General features: G+C 42.5%; 1 protein-coding gene across 1 annotated transcript in view; it reads right to left on the bottom strand.

Annotated features, from left to right (window-relative positions):
• LOC137432640 (extracellular sulfatase Sulf-1) overlaps positions 1-20,078 on the bottom strand; it is a 199,824-nt gene that overhangs the window by 79,499 nt on the left and 100,247 nt on the right. Inside the window, exons 5-10 of the mRNA XM_068124726.2 lie at positions 15,769-15,938; positions 13,380-13,530; positions 13,095-13,270; positions 12,749-12,880; positions 6,481-6,543; positions 4,575-4,695 (exon numbers count right to left, since the gene is read on the bottom strand). Of these exons, the coding sequence (XP_067980827.2) occupies positions 4,575-4,695; positions 6,481-6,543; positions 12,749-12,880; positions 13,095-13,270; positions 13,380-13,530; positions 15,769-15,938 (813 nt within the window). The remainder of the gene's footprint in view (positions 1-4,574; positions 4,696-6,480; positions 6,544-12,748; positions 12,881-13,094; positions 13,271-13,379; positions 13,531-15,768; positions 15,939-20,078) is intronic.

Consider the following 20,078-nt stretch of genomic DNA (forward strand, 5'->3'; position numbering starts at 1 on the left):
ACCGGACGAAGAAGAGGAAGAAGAAGAGGAAAAGAAGAGGCGGAGCAAGTGAGGTCCGAGAAGGAGCCGAGCTGCTTGGAGGTCTGGAGCAAACGCTGGCGAACGGGGGTCACCAGCGAACTTTGGGGTTTCCTGGGAAAGGGATTCCTGCGACAGAGTTGTTATCGCTGTGACAGATAAACCTGCGTGACAGGTTTTGCGGTTGATTCCGAAGAGAATCATTGGAGTGCCGTTACGTCTCGAGAACGGACCGTTGGCCATTTTGCCTCGCGCCTGATTTCGCATCGCTCCAGGTTTTTCACCTCGCTTCAACCATTTCACCGCATCCAGACATTAACCTGGTGTGTGTGTGTAATGTGGATTTTGAGTGTGAATTTGCGGTTCGCCGATTGGGAGCCATTGAACGTCCATACCCGAAGGTGTGATTTCCCAGCCGCCTCTTGAGGACACTTTTGCCTATCTTTGGCAGTGTGACTGTCAACCGAGCGGGATTCTGGTCTCGATACAACATCGTTCTGACGATCACTGGAGCGTGGATCGTCTTTGGCTTGAAGCCGGGACAGAGACATTGGGAATGTTATTTTCGCTCACTTGGAGCACAGTGAGTTATATTGTACGAAACTGATGGTACCATCATAGGAATGATATATTGGTTGTACAATTGATTAATATTGTTATTGTACTGTTATTCTTGTGTGACCTTAATACAATACTTGTTTGTTGGCAACAATTGGTGTGGTTTCACCATTGATCTTTGACATACAGAATAACACATCTTTCTGCCGTGACTCCTCTCCGGGCTCGGAGGTACACCGTGACCGGGGTTTGGGGAGGAGCACGTAACAATAGTTTCTGCTTAATGTTATCTAGGAAACCATCCCAGTTTTTCTTCATATAGCTTGTAGTTCCCAAATGGATGCCTAAGTATTTAAACCCATCCGTTTTCCATAACATTCCTCCTGGAAGAGTGGGGGGGGAACCGTATGTGAAGCCTGTGATGCAGATAGGGTATCTGGGTACAGAGAAGAGCTACGCTCTTGTTCCAATTTACTCTTGCTGATGAAGCAAGTTCAAATTTGGCAAAACACCGGGATAGCTCAAAAACATCTTCCTGGTTTTTAACCACAACACACAGGTCGTCTGCATATGCTGACGTAACAACTTTGGAATTGTTTGACAAGGACAAACCAGATAAGGTGGTACGAAGGAGAGCCAGTAAGGGTTCGATGGACAGTGTGTACAACATGCCTGACAGTGGACAGCCCTGACGGATGCCACGCTGAAAGGGGAAAGGATGACACAGACTGTTATTTATTTTTAGCAGGCATGATACGTTGTTGTATAAAAGTTTTATGCAAGAAATGAATTTTTCTCCAAATCCTGCTTTTGTAAGAACTGCAAACAAAAATGAGTGATCCATTTTTAAGCCACGCGTTTTTTGACCAGCAGGGTCTTTTTTTTATCAGCTGCTGATATTGGTCACTTCCCCCAAGATGTTCCAGCTTCTTGTTCATATTTAAGTACATCTGCTTTTAGAGCACTTATCAACCCCGAGTATTACTGGTGGCATACGAGCAATATTGTTGGCAGAAAATTTGAATTTGTGATTTGGTACAGTCCCACCACTGTCGCATATTAACATAGGAACACTTTTTCTTTTCTAATCCTTCCCATACCAGTCTGAAGGCATTTTTACAATGTTCATCTTGTAACAATTTCACATTGAAAGTCCAGTGTACACTCTTACAGACTTACAGCAATGATAGGGTAACATACATTCCATTGCAATCATATGGTGATCAGAAAAGCCAGATGGAGTTATACATGTTCTCTTAATCAGATTCACCATTCCTTGGTTCACGTACAATCTGTCCAATCGACCCATGGTCAACTGGTTTTTTGCACAGCACACCCATGTATATTGACGGGTGTTTGGATTTTGTAATCGCCATACATCTCTAAGTTTGTATTTTTTTCACAAGTTGTGCCAAGGACTTTGCACTGGGTGGATGTGGCTCAGGAGTGTTCCTGTCCAGTCGAGGGTTGAGTGTGCAATTATAGTCTCCCCCCATACAAATTAAACAAGTCAAATCAACAGTGCTTAAACAATCCGCTAATTTTGGAAGAAATAGAGCCCTTTCAGCGCTGTCACTGGGGCAATACACATTCATAATGCTAACCTTTTGATTGCTGCTAAAAAAAACCACCACCATCAAGAAATCCTTACAAATCTCTCAATAGTGAATCTCGGATGGTTGAAGGCGAGGATGCAAGATTATTGCCACCCCCGCTTTAGCTTATTCAACCGCAATGGAGAAAACATGGCACCCTTTAATCATTCTGCGCCACTCGTCGTCACAAGATTGGTTGATGTGTGTCTCTTGTAACATGAAAATATCAATCTTTTCTTTCTCAAATAGTTGTCTCATCAAATAGTCTCATCGTCACATGCAGCTTCCTTCTTATCATCCCTTATATTTTGTTCGAAACGTGTAGGCTTACAGGTTTCTTCTGAGGGGCTGTCCAACTTATCTGTTTTGTCATTACACCCGGCCATCCCTGCATCCACCTCTGTGACCATTACATTAATGTCATGCAAGACATCAGGGTTATCAATATCAACACTTGTGTCCTCCTGAGAGGCACGAGGATTCTCGATGTCTCTATCACACTCAGAACCCTCAATCAAACAGTTCGGCATGTGGTGCAAACGAATTGCTTAGATTTAAACCCGGTTCCGGTTCACCCAATCAGGGATTCTCTACACAAGCTCCATCTTGCAAGCTCGGCGACACATTTGACACAACCAGTACCTTACTTTGTACTGTGCTTGCATCATTCACGACGGGACATGAACGTTTGTGTCCTTTTTTACGAGCCACTGTTATGAACCCTTCCATATTGTCATCCGTACAGTCCTGTACAGTAGGAGAGGAATCAACCACTTTTGTCACACCAGCAGGTAGGGAGGAGTGGTCTACTGTTTCCCGTTCACCCATTGGTTGTAGGGAGGGGTCTACCATTCCACGTATCTCAGTAGGTGAGGGTGAGGAGTCAACTGTTTCCCGATCACCATTCGGTCGTGGGGAGGAGTCGACAATATCATCTGCCCCATTAGGTGGGGAGGGAGGAGAATCCGCAATCACCTGGTCTCGATTTTCAAATGATCCCACCAAACCGGGACAGGAACTCTTTACGTGTCCATTAGCTCCACACCCATAGCATGCCATGACGTCCGTGGAGGCATACATTCTATAAGTATGGCCGTTAATCTTTACATGCAAAACTACATTGAGCTTTTGCACATTTTCGGGCAATATCATGTAAACGACCCTTTTAAAAGTCATCACGTGTCGAAATTCACCCCTTGCCGAGTGTATCGGCACCATTGTCACTTTTGATACGATCGGACCGAACTTTCACAATTGAGCACACAAGTCCTCACCTTTAACAAAGGGAGGGACATTAGACACATTGACTTTCACTGCAGGTGTATCTAATGGGGAAACCACGAGAAAGAGGTCGGGGTCTATGAGAAGGCCTTGCTGCACAACAGAGGTTACCATGTGCACCTCCGATACAAACACAACCACCTTCTTGTTCATTGGAGAGGCTGCACGGATATTATGTGAGTGGATGCTCTTTCCGATTGCTAGAAGCACTTGCTTCATCTTTACCTCACTCGGAGGGTCGCACACCAGCCCATGCTTGCGAGTGAGCGCCTCGTACATGCTATTCCTCAAACAATCGTTTGCCGTAGCGAATGTAAATTAAATAAATAAAAGGTGAGAAATCAACAAAACGATACCAACCACAAGCAAAACCGGCAAGTGGAGGTAAAACCAAAACTAATGGACTAGGTCCAAGAAACGTTTAGAGCAGCGAAACACAGCTGCCTGGACTAGGAAAACACGGCAAAATGGAGGCCAGGCCTCAAACCCGGAGGTTCGAAAAAAGGCAACCGAACACCACCTACTGTGTGCACTCTTCCCCTCTCTCTTGTCTCAACAATGAAAGGACACACAGGGGAAACTTTACAAGCATAAACAAGGACACAAGGGAGGGAAATGGGGAATAGGAAAACCAACCAACACGACAGAGAACTCAGCTCAACATGCACAGCCACCATGATGCCACACCCATGCACGACTCACCAACGTCCAGCAGGGGGCGAGAGAGAGAGCGAGAGAGAGCGCGAGAGAGAGAGCGAGAGCGAGAGCGAGAGAGAGAGAGAGAATGTGGAAAGGAATGGCAGGCATACAGGAACGTACCTACTTTTAAAATTGCCTAAAACATGAAGAATAAAGGGAGAATCAATAAATAGATATAAACTTGTCAAGGTCCATAACATGGGTGATATATTGTCCAAACTTTGGACAAGAATATAAATGATGCATGCTGCTCAAAAAACCAGACTCGGTAATATATAACAAATAAATGATGATTGTGGCATAGACACCACCAGCACTCGCGAGGATTGTTTTTCATTTAACATAATAATAATTAAAAAGCGGTGAAATTGTGCTCTTGATTTTTTCACACCCAACCCCAAACCTTTCTCAATTCCTCATCACCTGCCCAGGCTGCTGGCAGGGGGTGTGGTACTGTGGATGAGTACAGAGCTCCTGGACCCTCTCCGCCTTCGGATGCTTGGCAAGTGAAGCCTCATGCCGACTTTCCTTCCCTCGCATCTTTCTGTGAAAATGTGTCAACATTTGAACAAAATACATTACAGCACAGCACTGGGAACAGAAAAGGTGAGAATATCGTTATTTTCCTTTTTCGAATCCAATTTTGGAAGCCGACGATGGTAAGGCGAATGGGAAGAAATGTGACACTGAAGTGGAAAAGTAGAGTCCATGTAACAGTGAGATTGTTTCCAATTCAGGGAGGGGAAAAGTTGATTGCTTACAAAGGTCAGCCTCATCATCATGGAAATCTCAAAATTGACTGGAGCAACCAACAGCAAACATAATTACCCAAGCCTTTTGAACACTGTCTGAACAGGCACTGAGATAAATACAGGATGAATTTGTTCAGGATGACTTATTCATTCATCATTTATTTATTCATATCCTCAAAAGTAAATGTTGATGGTTAAACTTGAATGTGTGTGCAAATTAACCAATAAATCTTTCTTCCTTGAAAATGTGTATTCAAATGAGATTAAATTTCCAACTTGGTCTACGAGCTGCATCGTTATTGAAGGACAGCTAGGCCTCTGATGCAGCGGCCGAGGTACTGGAAAAATAGCTTTGTCTTTTTAAAAGTCATTATGAGACTAACAGAGAATGATAGCAAACGGGACGGCCAGCTTAACATCCCTGTAAAGGATGACCTCCTCATTGATACAATGCCCTGCCTGTGAAGCACTAGAAGGGTAGTTCGTAGTTGGGTTAGAGATCAAATACAGGCCTGACAGCTCAAAGATGAATATCTCACCTTTCAACCCAAATAATGAATGATTTGCACAATGGATAATTATCACAGTAAGAAGAGATATTCTCATAAGAAATAAATTAGATTTTAAATTTTCTTTCCCCCCTAATGTGAAAATGTGCTCTTATAGGTTAAACAAGAAATATAGCAAAACTTTCTCCTCCAGAAAATAAAATTTTCGGCTCTGCATTTGATGTTTCATGACCGAATACGATATTGTTGTTGAGTTTGAGCCATAAATGAAGTTATATTTGTTTGAACCTCATATTCAACTGCATCATAGAATAGTCGAGGCTGTTTATTCCTGATACTTGAAACGCCCTGCAGCCTATGCCTGCAGAAAACGGATTTTTTGGAATGCTGGCCACATTTTCCATCCAATCATCACCTAACTTGGTACAAGCATTCTCCATGGGTAGACGCTTCTATGATGAAAGTTTCGTATCAATCGGTCAAGTTGTTGCAGAGAAAACTAATTTAAAAGCGAATAAAGGTGAAAAGTGAGGGTGGAAGAAAAAAAAAGAAAAAAAAAGAGGGCCTCAGTTGACATTCCACAACATGGTCAAGGATGGTTGTGGATGCCTATTGCTAGTAACTAATAATTATACGAGTTTCCTTACAAGAAACTTCGATGCAGGAGGAGGCCATTAAGTCCTTCAAAGCTTGCACTATTATTGCCAACTTTTTTTTTTTTTACCAACTTATGGTTGCTTTTTCGCCATGCTTTTTCCTTTTTAAATCCCGAGTGTCAAGCAAGGAAGCATCTCGTACCATTTTTAAAGTCCTTGCTATGACTCAACCAGGGTTCAAACCACCAACCTCCCAAACTCGGAGCGGATGCCAAAAGCATTACACCACCGAGGGTGGTGCTTGTGATTTGTTGAGTAAAAATGGTTGGCACTTGTGGTTTGTGGACATGAGACGAGGTGATTGTCACGATTTTATTTTATGTCATGATTTTGTGAAATATCATAAAGCAAATAATATAACATGGATTAATAATACAACACCCCTCAATGAAAAACCATGTATATTTCTCACCCTCTTTCCACAAGAAATGTATCTCGCCATTGTAGGGTTCGCCTGGTGTGTGGGCTTCGAAACCTTCAAAACAAAGTGAAAAGTTTTCAGAAAGGCATGGACTAGAAGCAAGGAGATAAGACCTAAAAACATTGGAGTACAAGGTGCAAGATTGCATTTTTATCTGGGCCACAGGTTGAGAAAACAGGTCATAGTTTTCTCAAAGTTGTCTCAAAACTTGTTATCTCAAAGTATCCAACTCTGGGTGTGCGTGCATACGCGTGTGTTTGTGTGTGATCACGATTCATGTGCATGTACAATCCAGGCTTGTAGTCAGCTGAAGCGTTCTGGGGGGAGGGGGGGTATTTTTTTCTCAAGAGGGGGCGTTTCTTTAAAAAAAAAAAGCATCAAAACAACTAGAGACAATGGTGCTTCTGCGAGAACACATGAGGAAGGAGCCGGTCAATAACATTCTACCCTCTTATCCCGGAGTTGATATATCTGAGATATGTGGTGGCCGAAGATAAAAAGCAGGACAAAATCGTCCAAAAATTTTAAATACACCATCCCTGATATTACAAATATATAGATTCTCAGATTACATATTTATATATATAAATAAATAAATAAATAATATATATATATATATATATATATATATATATATATATATATATATACACACATACATACACACATATATATATATATATATATTGTTGCGGTTTTGTGAATAAAGGCAACCCCCCTATAGTTAGTTACACGACAACATTTAGTCTCCTATAGTTAGTTATTTCTGATTAAATGTAAAGCATAGTCCCCTTTCCAGTGTTAGTATGCGTTGATATGCGTTGAGGCAAGCAGGATGATAGTAGGCCTCATTGAAGCCTAAATTGCCTCGTCATAGGAATAGGCCAGGCCCTGCAGGCCCGAAGGAGGAGCTAAAGGGAGTGGCCAAGGGAGTGGCCAATGAGGGGCTGTCACGACACGCGACCCCAGGCAGCCAATTGAGGCCCATGGAACATTCGGGTGGGGTTTCGGGGGGGGGGGGGGGTTATAAAAACCCGGCCCAGAACCTGATATACGGTCTCTCTCTGATGTGCACGCTGGTCTCCTGCTATACTCTCCCTCACTCGCTTGGCTCATGCATACTGCATGCTCCTCTGGTCCCTGCTACGTGCTGCTACGTGCACGTTATTGATCGTCGTCCCTGCCGCGATCATCTCCGGCTGTGGTGTCCTAGATTGGAGCGATTCTCGGGGCTTCCGTCCAACGAGCCCATCCGCACGAACTGCACGACCAAGCCCAACCGGGCGAGCTGCATGACCGAGCCCATCCGGGCGAGCTGCATGAAGCGGCCGTGCTTCTTTCGCATTACCCTCTTTCCCCACTCCCCCGAACGAATGAGGGCCCTTGTCTGGGAACATAGGTAAGGCCGTTAAGATTCTTCCCTTTGTCCATGTTCTGTAAATACTGTGAATAAATACTGTGTTTGGTTTCCAACCTGGCCGTCATTGTCCTTTCCCATTAGACCTAGCATCGCCCCGAATTAAAACCGCTCGATCGGGTTCGATATCCTAAACGGCGCAGGTCACGCGACGCACAACCGCTCGGGCGTCAAGAATCAGCGTGACTCGTGCGGGGTTCAGTCCCCGTTCTCACGGCTGCGTGTGTCCGAAGGTATTCAGGTGGTGACCGTTAACCTTTCCACACGTAGCTTCGGGCTCGGCGGCTGGAGTTGCCTAGCAACCTGTCGACCACGAGTTTAGTAGTTGTGGTTGGCGGCCTCGTAGACCCGGAGTTCGAGGGGGAGCAGGGCTTAAACACCCCTTAGTACGTCGACGAACCCGGGATCCACAACAATATATATCTACATATCTATATATATATATATATAATATTATACATAACTATAACGTTCAATTACTCTCTCTCAGATTAATGTTTTGGTTTTATACCCGAGACCATGCCATGGTCTGGCCTCAGTCCATGCAAAAGGCTGAAGGACTTTCATCATGCTAACCTTTGTTATTTTTGGTCGGTCAGAATCTAGAGGGGGCTAAATTATACCTAGGAAGGGTAATCCATCCCCATTATCCCTCCCCTCCCCACCTAGGCATGGGCCTGGTACAATAACAACGGTTCATGAATGTGTATGTATAATCACGGATGTGTCTGTGTGTGTTTGTAAATTAATATGTTAAAGCCAAATAATGAAATATTATAGTTTCCACATAAAATCTTTAAAATGAGACATGGACATTAACGAATAATTGATCTCACACTCAGTACCACGTGAAACAGATTCATAGATTACTGCATAAGCAAATTTATTCACTCATTGCTTGTTGTGGTTGTAAAAAAACAACTACCTTTTACCTTCCTAAAAGAGTTTTCAAGGCTGGATGACTATATCCCAGCTGTGAAGAGGCTTTTAAAGTTTGCCACGCACGGATGCCTAATCTCAAAGAAAAACAACACAGTACAACAACTTGCAACATTTATTATTACTGAGCCTTTCTACAAATCCCTGACGTTTCCTCTGTTCTCTTTATTCGTGCACTGTTAAACATAATATGTGAAACTTGTCTTGTCTGTCCCTTGGCTGAACGTTATTGAGGTGTCACATTCATTAGGTGTTGCTCCCCTACGATGTATCTCACATAACTTACAGATGTTTTCCATAAAGTAATACAGCTAGAGTTACAGGTCGGTACATAATGACCAACTTCGGTATTTCTGAAAGGCACTGTGGGATCTTCATAGTCCGCACGCAATTGTAACTAGAGGATTCAACCTGGCATAAAGCTTGATGTTCAAGAATAAAATAACAAACTAGAAAGCACCTGAAAATGCAAAGCCCGTCTGCATCCGCGTCAGAAGTCTTCTTTGTCTTCTTCTACTTTCTTATGTTAAACATGACGAAAACAGCTAAAAACTAGAAGGTTAGAGAGAATACTTCTGCCATGCCCGGTTAGTTTACATTTTGTATCGCACCTAGAGGCTGGATCTGGAGTCGGACATGAACCAAAATTTAATCGTCGTGTTCTTGTCACCTAACTAAGTCATCCACCAAGTTTTGTCATAGCGTAACTCATCCACAACGTTTTGAGATATCATGTTTTATATAGTTTTTGGCTCCATCTCTCAATTGATGGTAAAGAATCACTTAAAAATTAAATAAATCTCATATCACAATCCATATTCAGATTTTCAGCAAAATCGAATCTCTTTGTCCTGGTCACACACACAACCTGTCCACCACGTTTTGTCTGAATCCATCCTCAACTTTTTGAAATATCATGCTATATGTCGTTTTTGGTCCTATCTCTCAATGGAGAAGAATTACTAAAACTAGAACAATGCGACTGTTGCCAATATGCCTCCGCATAGTCCCACAACGGGTAGATGCCATCGTTCACTGTCCTAAAAATAAACAAGTTTGATGTAAATTCCTTCAGCTGTTCTCAAGTATCACATTTTTACCTGACATGACAGGTTTCACCTATGTTGTCCTTTTGACCTCAAAAATACATAGGATGTTGTCGGACCACAAACTCTAATATTTGGTGAAGTTTCATGAAGATCGGTTTAAAATTGTGACCTGTAGGCAAGTACAAGTGAGCATACAGACAAACACACACACACACACACACACACACACACACACACACACACACACACACACACACACACACACACACATACACACACACACACACACACACACACACACAAACCGGAGTGATCAACATACTTGTTAAAATATATATTTTGCCAAGTAATAACGCACAAGACCAACCAATATACCTCAAAAATCTTCGATTTTCGCAAGTAACAAGAAGCCATCATGCAGAGCATGGTAGTTGCAAAATCCAAAAAAATAAAGGTGGTCATGGATACATCAAATTGGCTATTACATTAAGATTCAAATTGACGATCTAAATCAAAGCTCGGATTAAAATTGAATATTTTTCAGGTGAAAATTGGTATTAGACGTTTGAGCTTGAGTTCACCTTTGACATTAAGTGACCTTTGACCTTAAATAGTTGGTTTCCCAAATCAGCGATACATACTGTAATTGCTGTTTAATTTTCAAGAAAATAGGATGAAAATTGATGATTTTACAGATGAAAATAGATTTTAGAAGTTTGACCTTGAGTTGACCTTTGACCTTTTGACCTTAAATGGTTGGTTTCCCAAATCAGCAATACACTATCTAATTGCTGTTTAATTTTCATGAAAATAGGATGAAAATTGATGATTTTTCAGATGAAAATGGATTTAGAAGTTTGACCATGAGTTGACCTTTGACCTCTTGAGCTTAAAATAGTTGGTTTCCCAATTGAGTGAGGCACTGTGCAATTGTTGTATAATTTTCAAGTCAATCTGATGAAAATTGATGGTTTTCAGATGAGGATTGATGATTTTGGAAGTTTGATCTTGAGTTGACCTTTGACCTTTTGAGCTCAAAAATAGTTGGTTTCCCAATTTACTGAATCAATATACAAATGCTGTTCAATTTTCAAGTCAATCGGATGGAAAATGGCGATTTTAGATATGTGACGTCCAGATGACCTTTGACCTCAAAATCAATAGGCTTCTCAATTGTGACGACGTCTACATCTTTGTGAAGTTTCATGACAGTTTAGAATTGTGACCTGTAGGCGAGTGACAAACAAACAGACAGACAGACAGAATAACAAACGCAACCGAACAATATAATTGAAAAATCTTCGATTTTGCAAGTAACAAAGACAGGGATGAAAATATAACCTATGAAAAATGACGTTTCCTCTTCGATGAAAAGAAATATAACCTTCGGTGGGCTTAGGTAAAAAAATACAAAGTGAAAATTGACAATTTTATCCAGCCTTGACCTTTTGATCTAAAAAACCAATCATCTTTTAGCTTTTGATTGGTGAACCAATTATCTGACCCAATATGCAAATTCTTTAAATTTCAGGTCAATCGGATGAAAAACTACGATTTTATGTGAAGACATGTGTGAAGACAATTGACCTTTGACCCATTGACCCTTTCACTAAATTATTAATTTGTATTCTCCATAGTCTCATATTAAATATTCTCCATATTAAATATTAAATATTGTCATATTCTCCATATTCTCAAAGGCAACGGTTGCTCGAGTGAGATGTGCATGGAAGAAGTTTCGGGAACTGAGTGGCGTGCTGATGAGGAGGGGAGTGTCGTTGAAGCTGAAGGGAAAGGTGTATGCTGCATGTGTGAGAAGTGTTATGATTTATGGGAGCGAGACATGGGTAATGAACGTAGAGCAGCAACGAAGGCTGGAAAGGGTGGAAATGCGAATGGTTCCATGGATGTGCGGTGTATCGTTGAGAGAGAGGAAGACAAATGATGAATTGCGAAAGATGATGGGAATAGAGCCTGTGATTAATGCTGTGAAGAGGAACAGGTTGAGATGGTTTGGTCATGTGTTGAGGAAGGATGAAAGTGACTGGTTGAGAAGAGTGATGGAAATGAATGTAGAAGGAAGTAGAGGATGGGGAAGACCGAGAAAGACTTGGCTAAAGATGGTGGAAGAAGAAATGCGGGCAAGGGGGTTAACAAGGGGAGATGCAGAAAATAGGGCAAAATGGAGAGGATTGTCATGGGGACCGCAAGGCTAACCCCCGCTCTAGCAGGGAAAATGGCCTTAAAATGCATGTTGTGTTGTTGTATATTCTCATATTAAATATCATATCAAAATGTTGAAAATTTGATGACAAAAGCTGAAATCGTAAAAAAAAGTTACAGCCCGGACAGCATCCAGAAAGACACACAAAGACCGCAGGTCACTTTTCTAGAACAATGTGACACAGACAACATAAATTGATCGAGCAGCTTATAGTATCACAGTGTGCCTTATGACAGATGTGTGAGATTTTGTGCCACTCTGGCCTACTTTAACATGGCAAGGTATGAGCAGGTGAAATACCAATACTCGTAAACTTTGGCAAATATTGTCTGGCATTGAAGAATACTTTGCACTTGCAACCTTTTTTTTGTTTGTTTTTTTTGTATACAGGATCGAGGCTCGTGAAAGAGCTAACATTTATCACACAAATAAAATCAAACAGACACACAAAACATATAATAAGGGTAGAGGTAGACAAGATGGGGAGAGAAGGGGAAGCACACAAACACAACATATGAGAGCAGGGACATCGGGAGATCTGTGGGAGGGCTTTGGGGGAGGAGGCGTGGGAAGGGGGGGAGGAGGCGTGGGAAGGGGGGGAGGGGTGGGAGAAGTATAAAACACATGTACCGTTCACGTGGTAGAGTTGGACGCTTGAACAAGCCTAATAAAGATCGACCATCCATATCTTGTGGGGTCTCCACACCAGCCATGTCAAGCAACGTCGGTGCCAGGTCAATGTTCAATGCAATCTGCGGTACACTGGCCATGGGGACGTGAGGCTTATGCATAGGCCCTAGCGGGTCCAGCCAATATGGCGGCTGACCTGGGTAATCATAAATAGCCAATGGAAGACGACAAAAATGCACTTTGTGCAGTATTTTTTCACCAAATCCATGTAGTGTTCCACCACAGCCAACCACCCTCCCCAGCACTGTCCCCATCCCCCTGCTTTCCCCCACCCACTCCCACTCACACAGATGCCGGAACAACTCCAGGACCTCGTACATAGAGAGGAACACGAATGTCAAATTCGTAGGGCATGGACTTGCCCTTAACCAAACCGAACTGGCCAAGGTGGTACCCGTGGTCCGACGTGTATATCACAAACGTATTTTCCAACTCACCGGCACGTTCCAGCTCCCTGCAAATCTGTCATTGCACAGAAAAAGCATAGTAATCACAAAGGTTGCGCAGTATCTGTGTCATTGCAAACTCGAACGTCGTCGGAAAAGAAAATACAATGTGTGCTGATGCACACCCGATGAACAGAGTCATCAACAGACAAGAGGGTCTGCAGGCGGCGTCGATGAAGTAAGTTAGTGAAGTTGATATGAATGGGCAGCATGGGTCCTGTGTAACGTAAAATCCAGTGCTTATCAGGGTTTGGAGCCTTGTTATAGCTTGGAGTTCTGTAAAGAGGGACACAATGACAGCATATGATAGGGAAAAATATATGGACATTATGTGCAAACTAATAATTAGCATTCTAATTAGAACCTTTTTTTTGTAATTGAACATTGAAATTAGAACCTTTTTTGTAATTGAACATTGGAATTAGAACCTTTTTTGTAATTGAACATTGTAAATAGAACCTTTTTGTAATTGAACATTGTAATTAGAACCTTTTTTGTAATTGGACATTGTAATTAGAACCTTTTTTGTAATTAGAACCTTTTTTGTAATTGAACATTGTAATTAGAACCTTTTTTGCAATTGAACATTGGAATTAGAACCTTTTTTGTAATTGAACATTGTAAATAGAACCTTTTTGTAATTGAACATTGTAATTAGAACCTTTTTTGTAATTGGACATTGTAATTAGAACCTTTTTTGTAATTAGAACCTTTTTTGTAATTGAACATTGTAATTAGAACCATTTTTGTAATTGAACATTGTAATTAGAACCTTTTTGTAATTGAACATTGTAATTAGAACCTTTTTTGTAATTGAACATTGTAATTAGAACCATTGATCTTTTCTACCCTTGTTAATTCAGCTTAGATCCACTTTTTTGAAATACCGACTTCTTTCCTGGAAGTCCTAGCAGTGTCCATGTGTTTTTTTTTTACCTCTCCCACCCCTCCCCCCCTTCCCATGCCTTCTCCCCCCAAGCCATCTCCCTCCCACAGACCTCCCGATGTCCCTGCTCTCCACATTGTTCTCCCGCTCCCTTTATCATGTTTTATGTGTCAATTTGTCTTTTTGTGATCAATGTTAGCTCTTACATGAGCCTCGATCTTGTATAAAAAATAAACAAACTTTTTTTCTCAAGGAATCCCATCTCCTCCACTCCTTCCCTGTGCACAAAATAATAAGGGGAGTACTACACAAAAAAGTAGGACAAAAAGTAGGAAACAAAGTGTAGGCCCACTACACAATGTTTAAATATTCTGTTTGTAACCTATCTTTCATCTCATTTGTAAAAAAGGAAGATCACCAAGGTGATTTCTTAATACTTAGGTTCTAATAATTTCCCTTTCTTGGGAAAACCACATTTCCAAGCTGGCCTCCAAAGCCAGTCGCCGACTGGGCATCCTCCGTCGTGCGAAGTCCTTCCTCGGCACACCTGAGCTCCTCACCACATACAAGGCTTTCATCCGCAGCTCAATGGAATACTGTTCTCCCCTATGGGCCGGTGCTCCTGCCTCACACCTAGCTCGGCTTCACGCTGTTGAAACCAAAGCTTTCAGAATTATTGGAATCTCCCGCGATGAAGCTATCTCTGAGGGCCTTTCACTCACTCACCGCAGGCAGGTAGGTGGTCTTTCTGTCTTCTACCGACTCCTCTCCGGCCTTGCACCCCCAGCTCTCTCTGTGCTCTGTCCCCCAAATATTCCTACAGGTCGCACAAGATCTGCCAGCAACCCTCTGATGGTTAAACTGCCGAAATCTCGGCTCTCTGCTCACCTCCACTCTTTCATTCCTCTTTTCTCCCGCCTCTGGAACAAACTCCCTCACTCCCTTCAATCCCACTCCTCCCTCCAGGTCTTTAAAACAGCTGTTCACCACCATCTCTTATCTTCCCCCATCCAAAACCTTGATCTTTTCTACCCCCGCTAATTCACCCCAGATCCACCTTGTTTGAAATTCCAACTTCTTTCCTGGAAGTCCTGGCAGTGTCCATATGTTTTATACCTCTCCCACCGCCCCCTTCCCATGCCCCCCCCCCCCCAAAGCCCTCGCCCTCTCTCAGATCTCTCGATGTCTCCATGTCTCCATGTCTCGGTCCCTGCTCTCAAATGTTGTGTTTGTGTCCTTCCCCCTCTCTCCCCATCTTGTCTAACGCTCCCGATGTTATATGTTTTATGTGTCGGTTTGTCTTTCTGTGTGATTAATGTTCGCTCTTTCACGAGCCTCGATCTTGTATACAAAAAAAAAAAAAAAAAAAAAAAAAAACCTTCACAACCACATAATCCCAAACTTGTTAAACCTCAAAATCCCTGAGGACAACACAAGCCATCTTGTTAGGAGGTCATCTGGGACATATACAAGTCTCTAAAGAGTAATATCAGAATGAAACAAGCAGGAGATGGTGCTTGACAAAGAGCACAAAACAGCTCTGGATGAAACATAGTGAAGTTTGAAGGCCATGCCGAAAAAATATGGAGGTTTATGAAATGTTTGCTTCCACCGGTCAATGCCCGTACATGTGGGACGAGATGTTGGGGAAGTGAGTCGAGTACTGGGGCGCAACATCTTCAGGTCCGTGCGGCGCCACGTGACTCAGCACCATGAGGATGGGCTGAGTTGGGAAGGCTCTGCGTGAGCGGCGGAAGAAATTGATACTTTCATTGGTGATCAGATCGGTCAGGTAGTCCTGCGGTGGGAGATGATTGTGGATTAGGACGATGTGGCCGAGAATTGGAAGCTTTTTGCATTCAAATCCCGGAAATCACAAGATCACTCGAGATGCTTTATTGAATAACGTGGGTGCTGATTGAGCCTCTAGATAGGAGAATGAATCAAAATAATCACAGCTAAAATAAAATTTTAGTATTAAAGATAGTGATGAAAAATGAGTGGAAGGGAAATGTATAAATAACATGTTTAAAGGAATTTTACTGGATATCCTGACACCATTGCAAGCTAGCTGAATCCTAACACATGCTCTTCTTGGATGCGGCAGTCGAGGAAAGCACTGGACGGAAGAGTAAGATAAGTAAAAAAAGGTGTATTTCTTTATTTTAAAAAATCGCTGTTGAGGACTATAATTTATATGTAAGTGTAAAGGTTTAAAAAGGAAGCTTTTTGATCGAAACCACCCAAAAGGCTAATTCAAGTCCTTTTGGTTCTTAATGTGGACGATACAAATTGTTTTCTTATAGGTAAAAGGTGTGAAACATTTCTGTTTCATAATCCGCAATCGTAGGCCTCAGAGGCATTAAATTAGGAGCTGCAAGAGAGTAGTCGCCAGTAGTACATGGTGTTATGTAGAATTATTATATGTAAGTGCAAAATTTGCTACACTAGTGGAACCAATGTTTTTTTTGCATCTATATACCCTTGGCAACAAGACCTGAGTTGGTTCCATTTTTTCCAATGTCGTCTTCGTCCCTAACCCCAAGCCAAGTAGAAGTCCACGCTATGAAAACTTTCAACTTGGTCAGTATCAAGACAAAGTTGTTAATGCAACACAGCAAGACTTTGCATGGCTACTTTCACGGTATTCACAGAGGCACCATGAAGAGACATCAGACGGTATACCAGTTTGGTCAGCATACAATTCTCGTGTGTGCACTCCAGGAGAGAACAAGACACCCAACCTTGATCAAGATCACACAATGCCTATCATTAAGGCACCAGCTCATGAGTGGACAACACTGGTGACAGTTCTTGAGAAGCTTTCGTACCTCAATAGTGTTGTGTGTCCAGAAAACACTGGAACGATCTTAGTTACATTTGACATGGATCTTTACAAGAGGGCCCTAGAGTTAGAATATCTTCATGACCAATATGCTGGGAAATGGATGGTATGCCCTGGTGGTTTCCACACTGTCTTGTGTGCACTAAGGTGCCTTGGGAGGACTGTTGAGCACAGCGGGCTTGATGAAGCTTGGAGCAAGGATCTGTACAGCACTGTGACAGTAAATCAGATACTCAATGGGAATCACCACAATCGTGCTGTTCAAGCTCATGAGCTCACATTAGAGGTATTCTTTGATCTCTGGCTTTCAGAATTTCTGAAAGAGAAGCCTGCAGTTGTAGAAGCTCTATCTGCCTGTATGGATAACTTGATAGAAGCAAACAAGAAAGAGGTAGGCATTCAGGAAGCCCGTCGCCAACTTCTAATGGAGATTGAACATCTAAACTTGGAAAAGCAGCTGAGTGATTTTGACAGGAGCCACAGTAAATTCCCAATGTATCAATGGGCACGAATGTACATGAGGCAAGTGTTGGCGCTGATTAACTTCACACGTTCACTGAAGCAGCCAGATTTCTTCCTGTACTTGGCGTCTCTAGAAAATTTGTGCATATACTTCTTCAGCTACAACCCACTAGATTATGCTCAAAACAAGTTGTTAGCCAAAGATATTTCTCAAAAAACGTCTGTTAACTGGATATAAGTGTTCTGGTGGATTTTCTGTACAAGGAATGACAAAAATGCCAGAAAAAATGGTTAATCAAAGTGTTTTATGTGAAAAGATACATACAAAATTGCAGAAAATGGCGGCCATTTTGAAAGTCAAAATGGCCGCCAAAGACGCCATTAAAAAAAATGGAACCAACTCAGGTCTTGTTGCCTAGGGTATAAGGATTCCAAAAAACATTGGTTCCACTAGTGTAGCAAATTTTGCACTACAATGACACAACACCATGTACTACAGGTGGGGCTGAAACAGAGCACCAATCGTCAAACATCTGGTAACCCACTCGGCGGATGCGATCCAATTTCAAGAACGACTGAGCGGTTAGACTCTTGAAATTTGGACTGCTAAATTTACCCCAAACTTATGGTTGACTTCATTCCACAAAACCCACAACAAGTATGCATCCACTCTCAGGAGGGCCAAATAAAACATCAGTCCAACCTCAAATTTATACTTTCAAACATGTCCCCCTACTTTAAAACCTGGTTTCCTTGTTAGGTTTGTCTCCCTCTCCATCCCTTCCCTTTCTTCAAATGTCACCACAGCTGATCCTGAGAAGGCCGAAAGCCTCAATTCTGTGTTTGCTTCCAAATCCTGAATCCCTAACCACTCACTCTTTGTCCGCGCCCTCCCCAGTCGTACCAAACTGCTCCTTGATTCTGTGTCTTTTGCACCAGATAAGGTGGATCATTTTTTGGCAATCCTCGACTCTGGTTCTGTAACTGGTCCAGACGGCATCAGCTCATGTGTCCCAAAAACCTACACTTGCACATCCTTTCTCTGTAATTTTCAAACTGTCAATTGCCCAAGGTCATCTTCCACCTGCAAGTAAATCAGCCAACATCACTGCATCACATAGAAAAGTGGCCAAAACCGATCGCCTCAACTACAGACCAATTTGCTTCCTTCTAATCATTAGTAAGAACATGGATTCCATCATCGCAGTTGATATGAAATCTTTGCTTTTCTTCAACGTCCTCATCTCAGATCATCAATTCAGATGGAGACCAGGTCATTCTACATTGGACATGATGCTCCAACTCTCCGAACAATGGATAGAAGCCCTCAATATCAGACATAAATTCACGGCCATCTGTTTAGACATATCGCATAATTTGATCGTCTGGCATCCGGTCTTGCTCTCCAAACTCTCTGCCTATGGCAATCAAGGCCAACTCCACACATGGCTTACTGACTTCCTCGACTCTCACATCCAACGTGTGGTATTCAATGGAATCCGTTCATCTCTCTTGGTGAAGGCTGAAGTCCCCCAAGGCAGTGCTCTGAGTTGAGTCGTAATCTTAATCAACAATCTCTGACTCTATGGAAAATCCCTTTTATCTATTTACACTCACTGCCGTGACATCCCTTGTCCTTTACATGTGGAGATTCCTCTTCCCTCTCTTCAGACCTTGACAAAATCACAAGCTGGTCACACACTTGGAATACGTCTTTCAATCTTGAGAAATCTCACACTCTCACCGTCTCTCTCCAAAAGTACCATCTGACAAACCTTCCATCTACTTTCTTAATCCTTTTGAGGAAGTTCAGTCAATCAAACTCCGGCTTCTCACTGCCAGCCATGATCTTTCTTGGGCAAACCACATTTCTACGTTGACCTTCAAAACGAGTCACCAACTGTGTATCATGTGTCATACAAGTTCCTTCTCCTTGGAACACCTGAACGCCTATCCACAAACAAGGCCTACATACACAGCTTGATGGAGTGCTGCTCTCCCCTCTGAGCTGGCTCCCCTGCCTCACACCTTGCTTAGCTTGATGCCGTGGAAACCAAAGCCTCCAGCATTATTGGAATCTCTGATGATGAAGCTGAGTCTATGGGCCTATTACTTCACCATCATAGACAAGTCATTGGTCTCACTGTCATCCACAGCCTCCTTTCTGGTCTTTTTGTCCACCTCTTTCGATGGTTTGTCCACCCCCAGCTTCCTGCAGGGCTCATGTGGTCCAGCATCAACCCCCTTCTGGTGAAACTACCTAAATCCAGGATCACTGCTTACCTCCACTCATTTGTTCCTCGTTTTCAATATCACTCTTCCCTCTAGGTCTTCAAGACAGCTGTTCACCACCATCTCAGATCATCTCCCATCCAAAACCATGGTCTTTTCTATTCTTGCTAACCCCCCACACACCCCCAAGACCACCACCTTCCAGATTTCCAGTCATTCCTCCCTGATTCTTCCTGGAGTTATACCTCTCCCTACCCCTCATTCTTCCCCACACCCATTGTTTGTCCACTATGAATCCACTATGAATTCCTCTATCTTGGCCTTCAACTCTGCTATTGACGTTTCCCCCTCTTTATCTCTGATGTTCCTTTTATTCCGTTGTGTTCTGACACAGTCAGT

This window comes from Myxine glutinosa, chromosome 8 (assembly GCF_964187855.1).
Source record: "Myxine glutinosa chromosome 8, kmMyxGlut1.1, whole genome shotgun sequence".
Classification (NCBI taxonomy): domain Eukaryota; kingdom Metazoa; phylum Chordata; class Myxini; order Myxiniformes; family Myxinidae; genus Myxine; species Myxine glutinosa.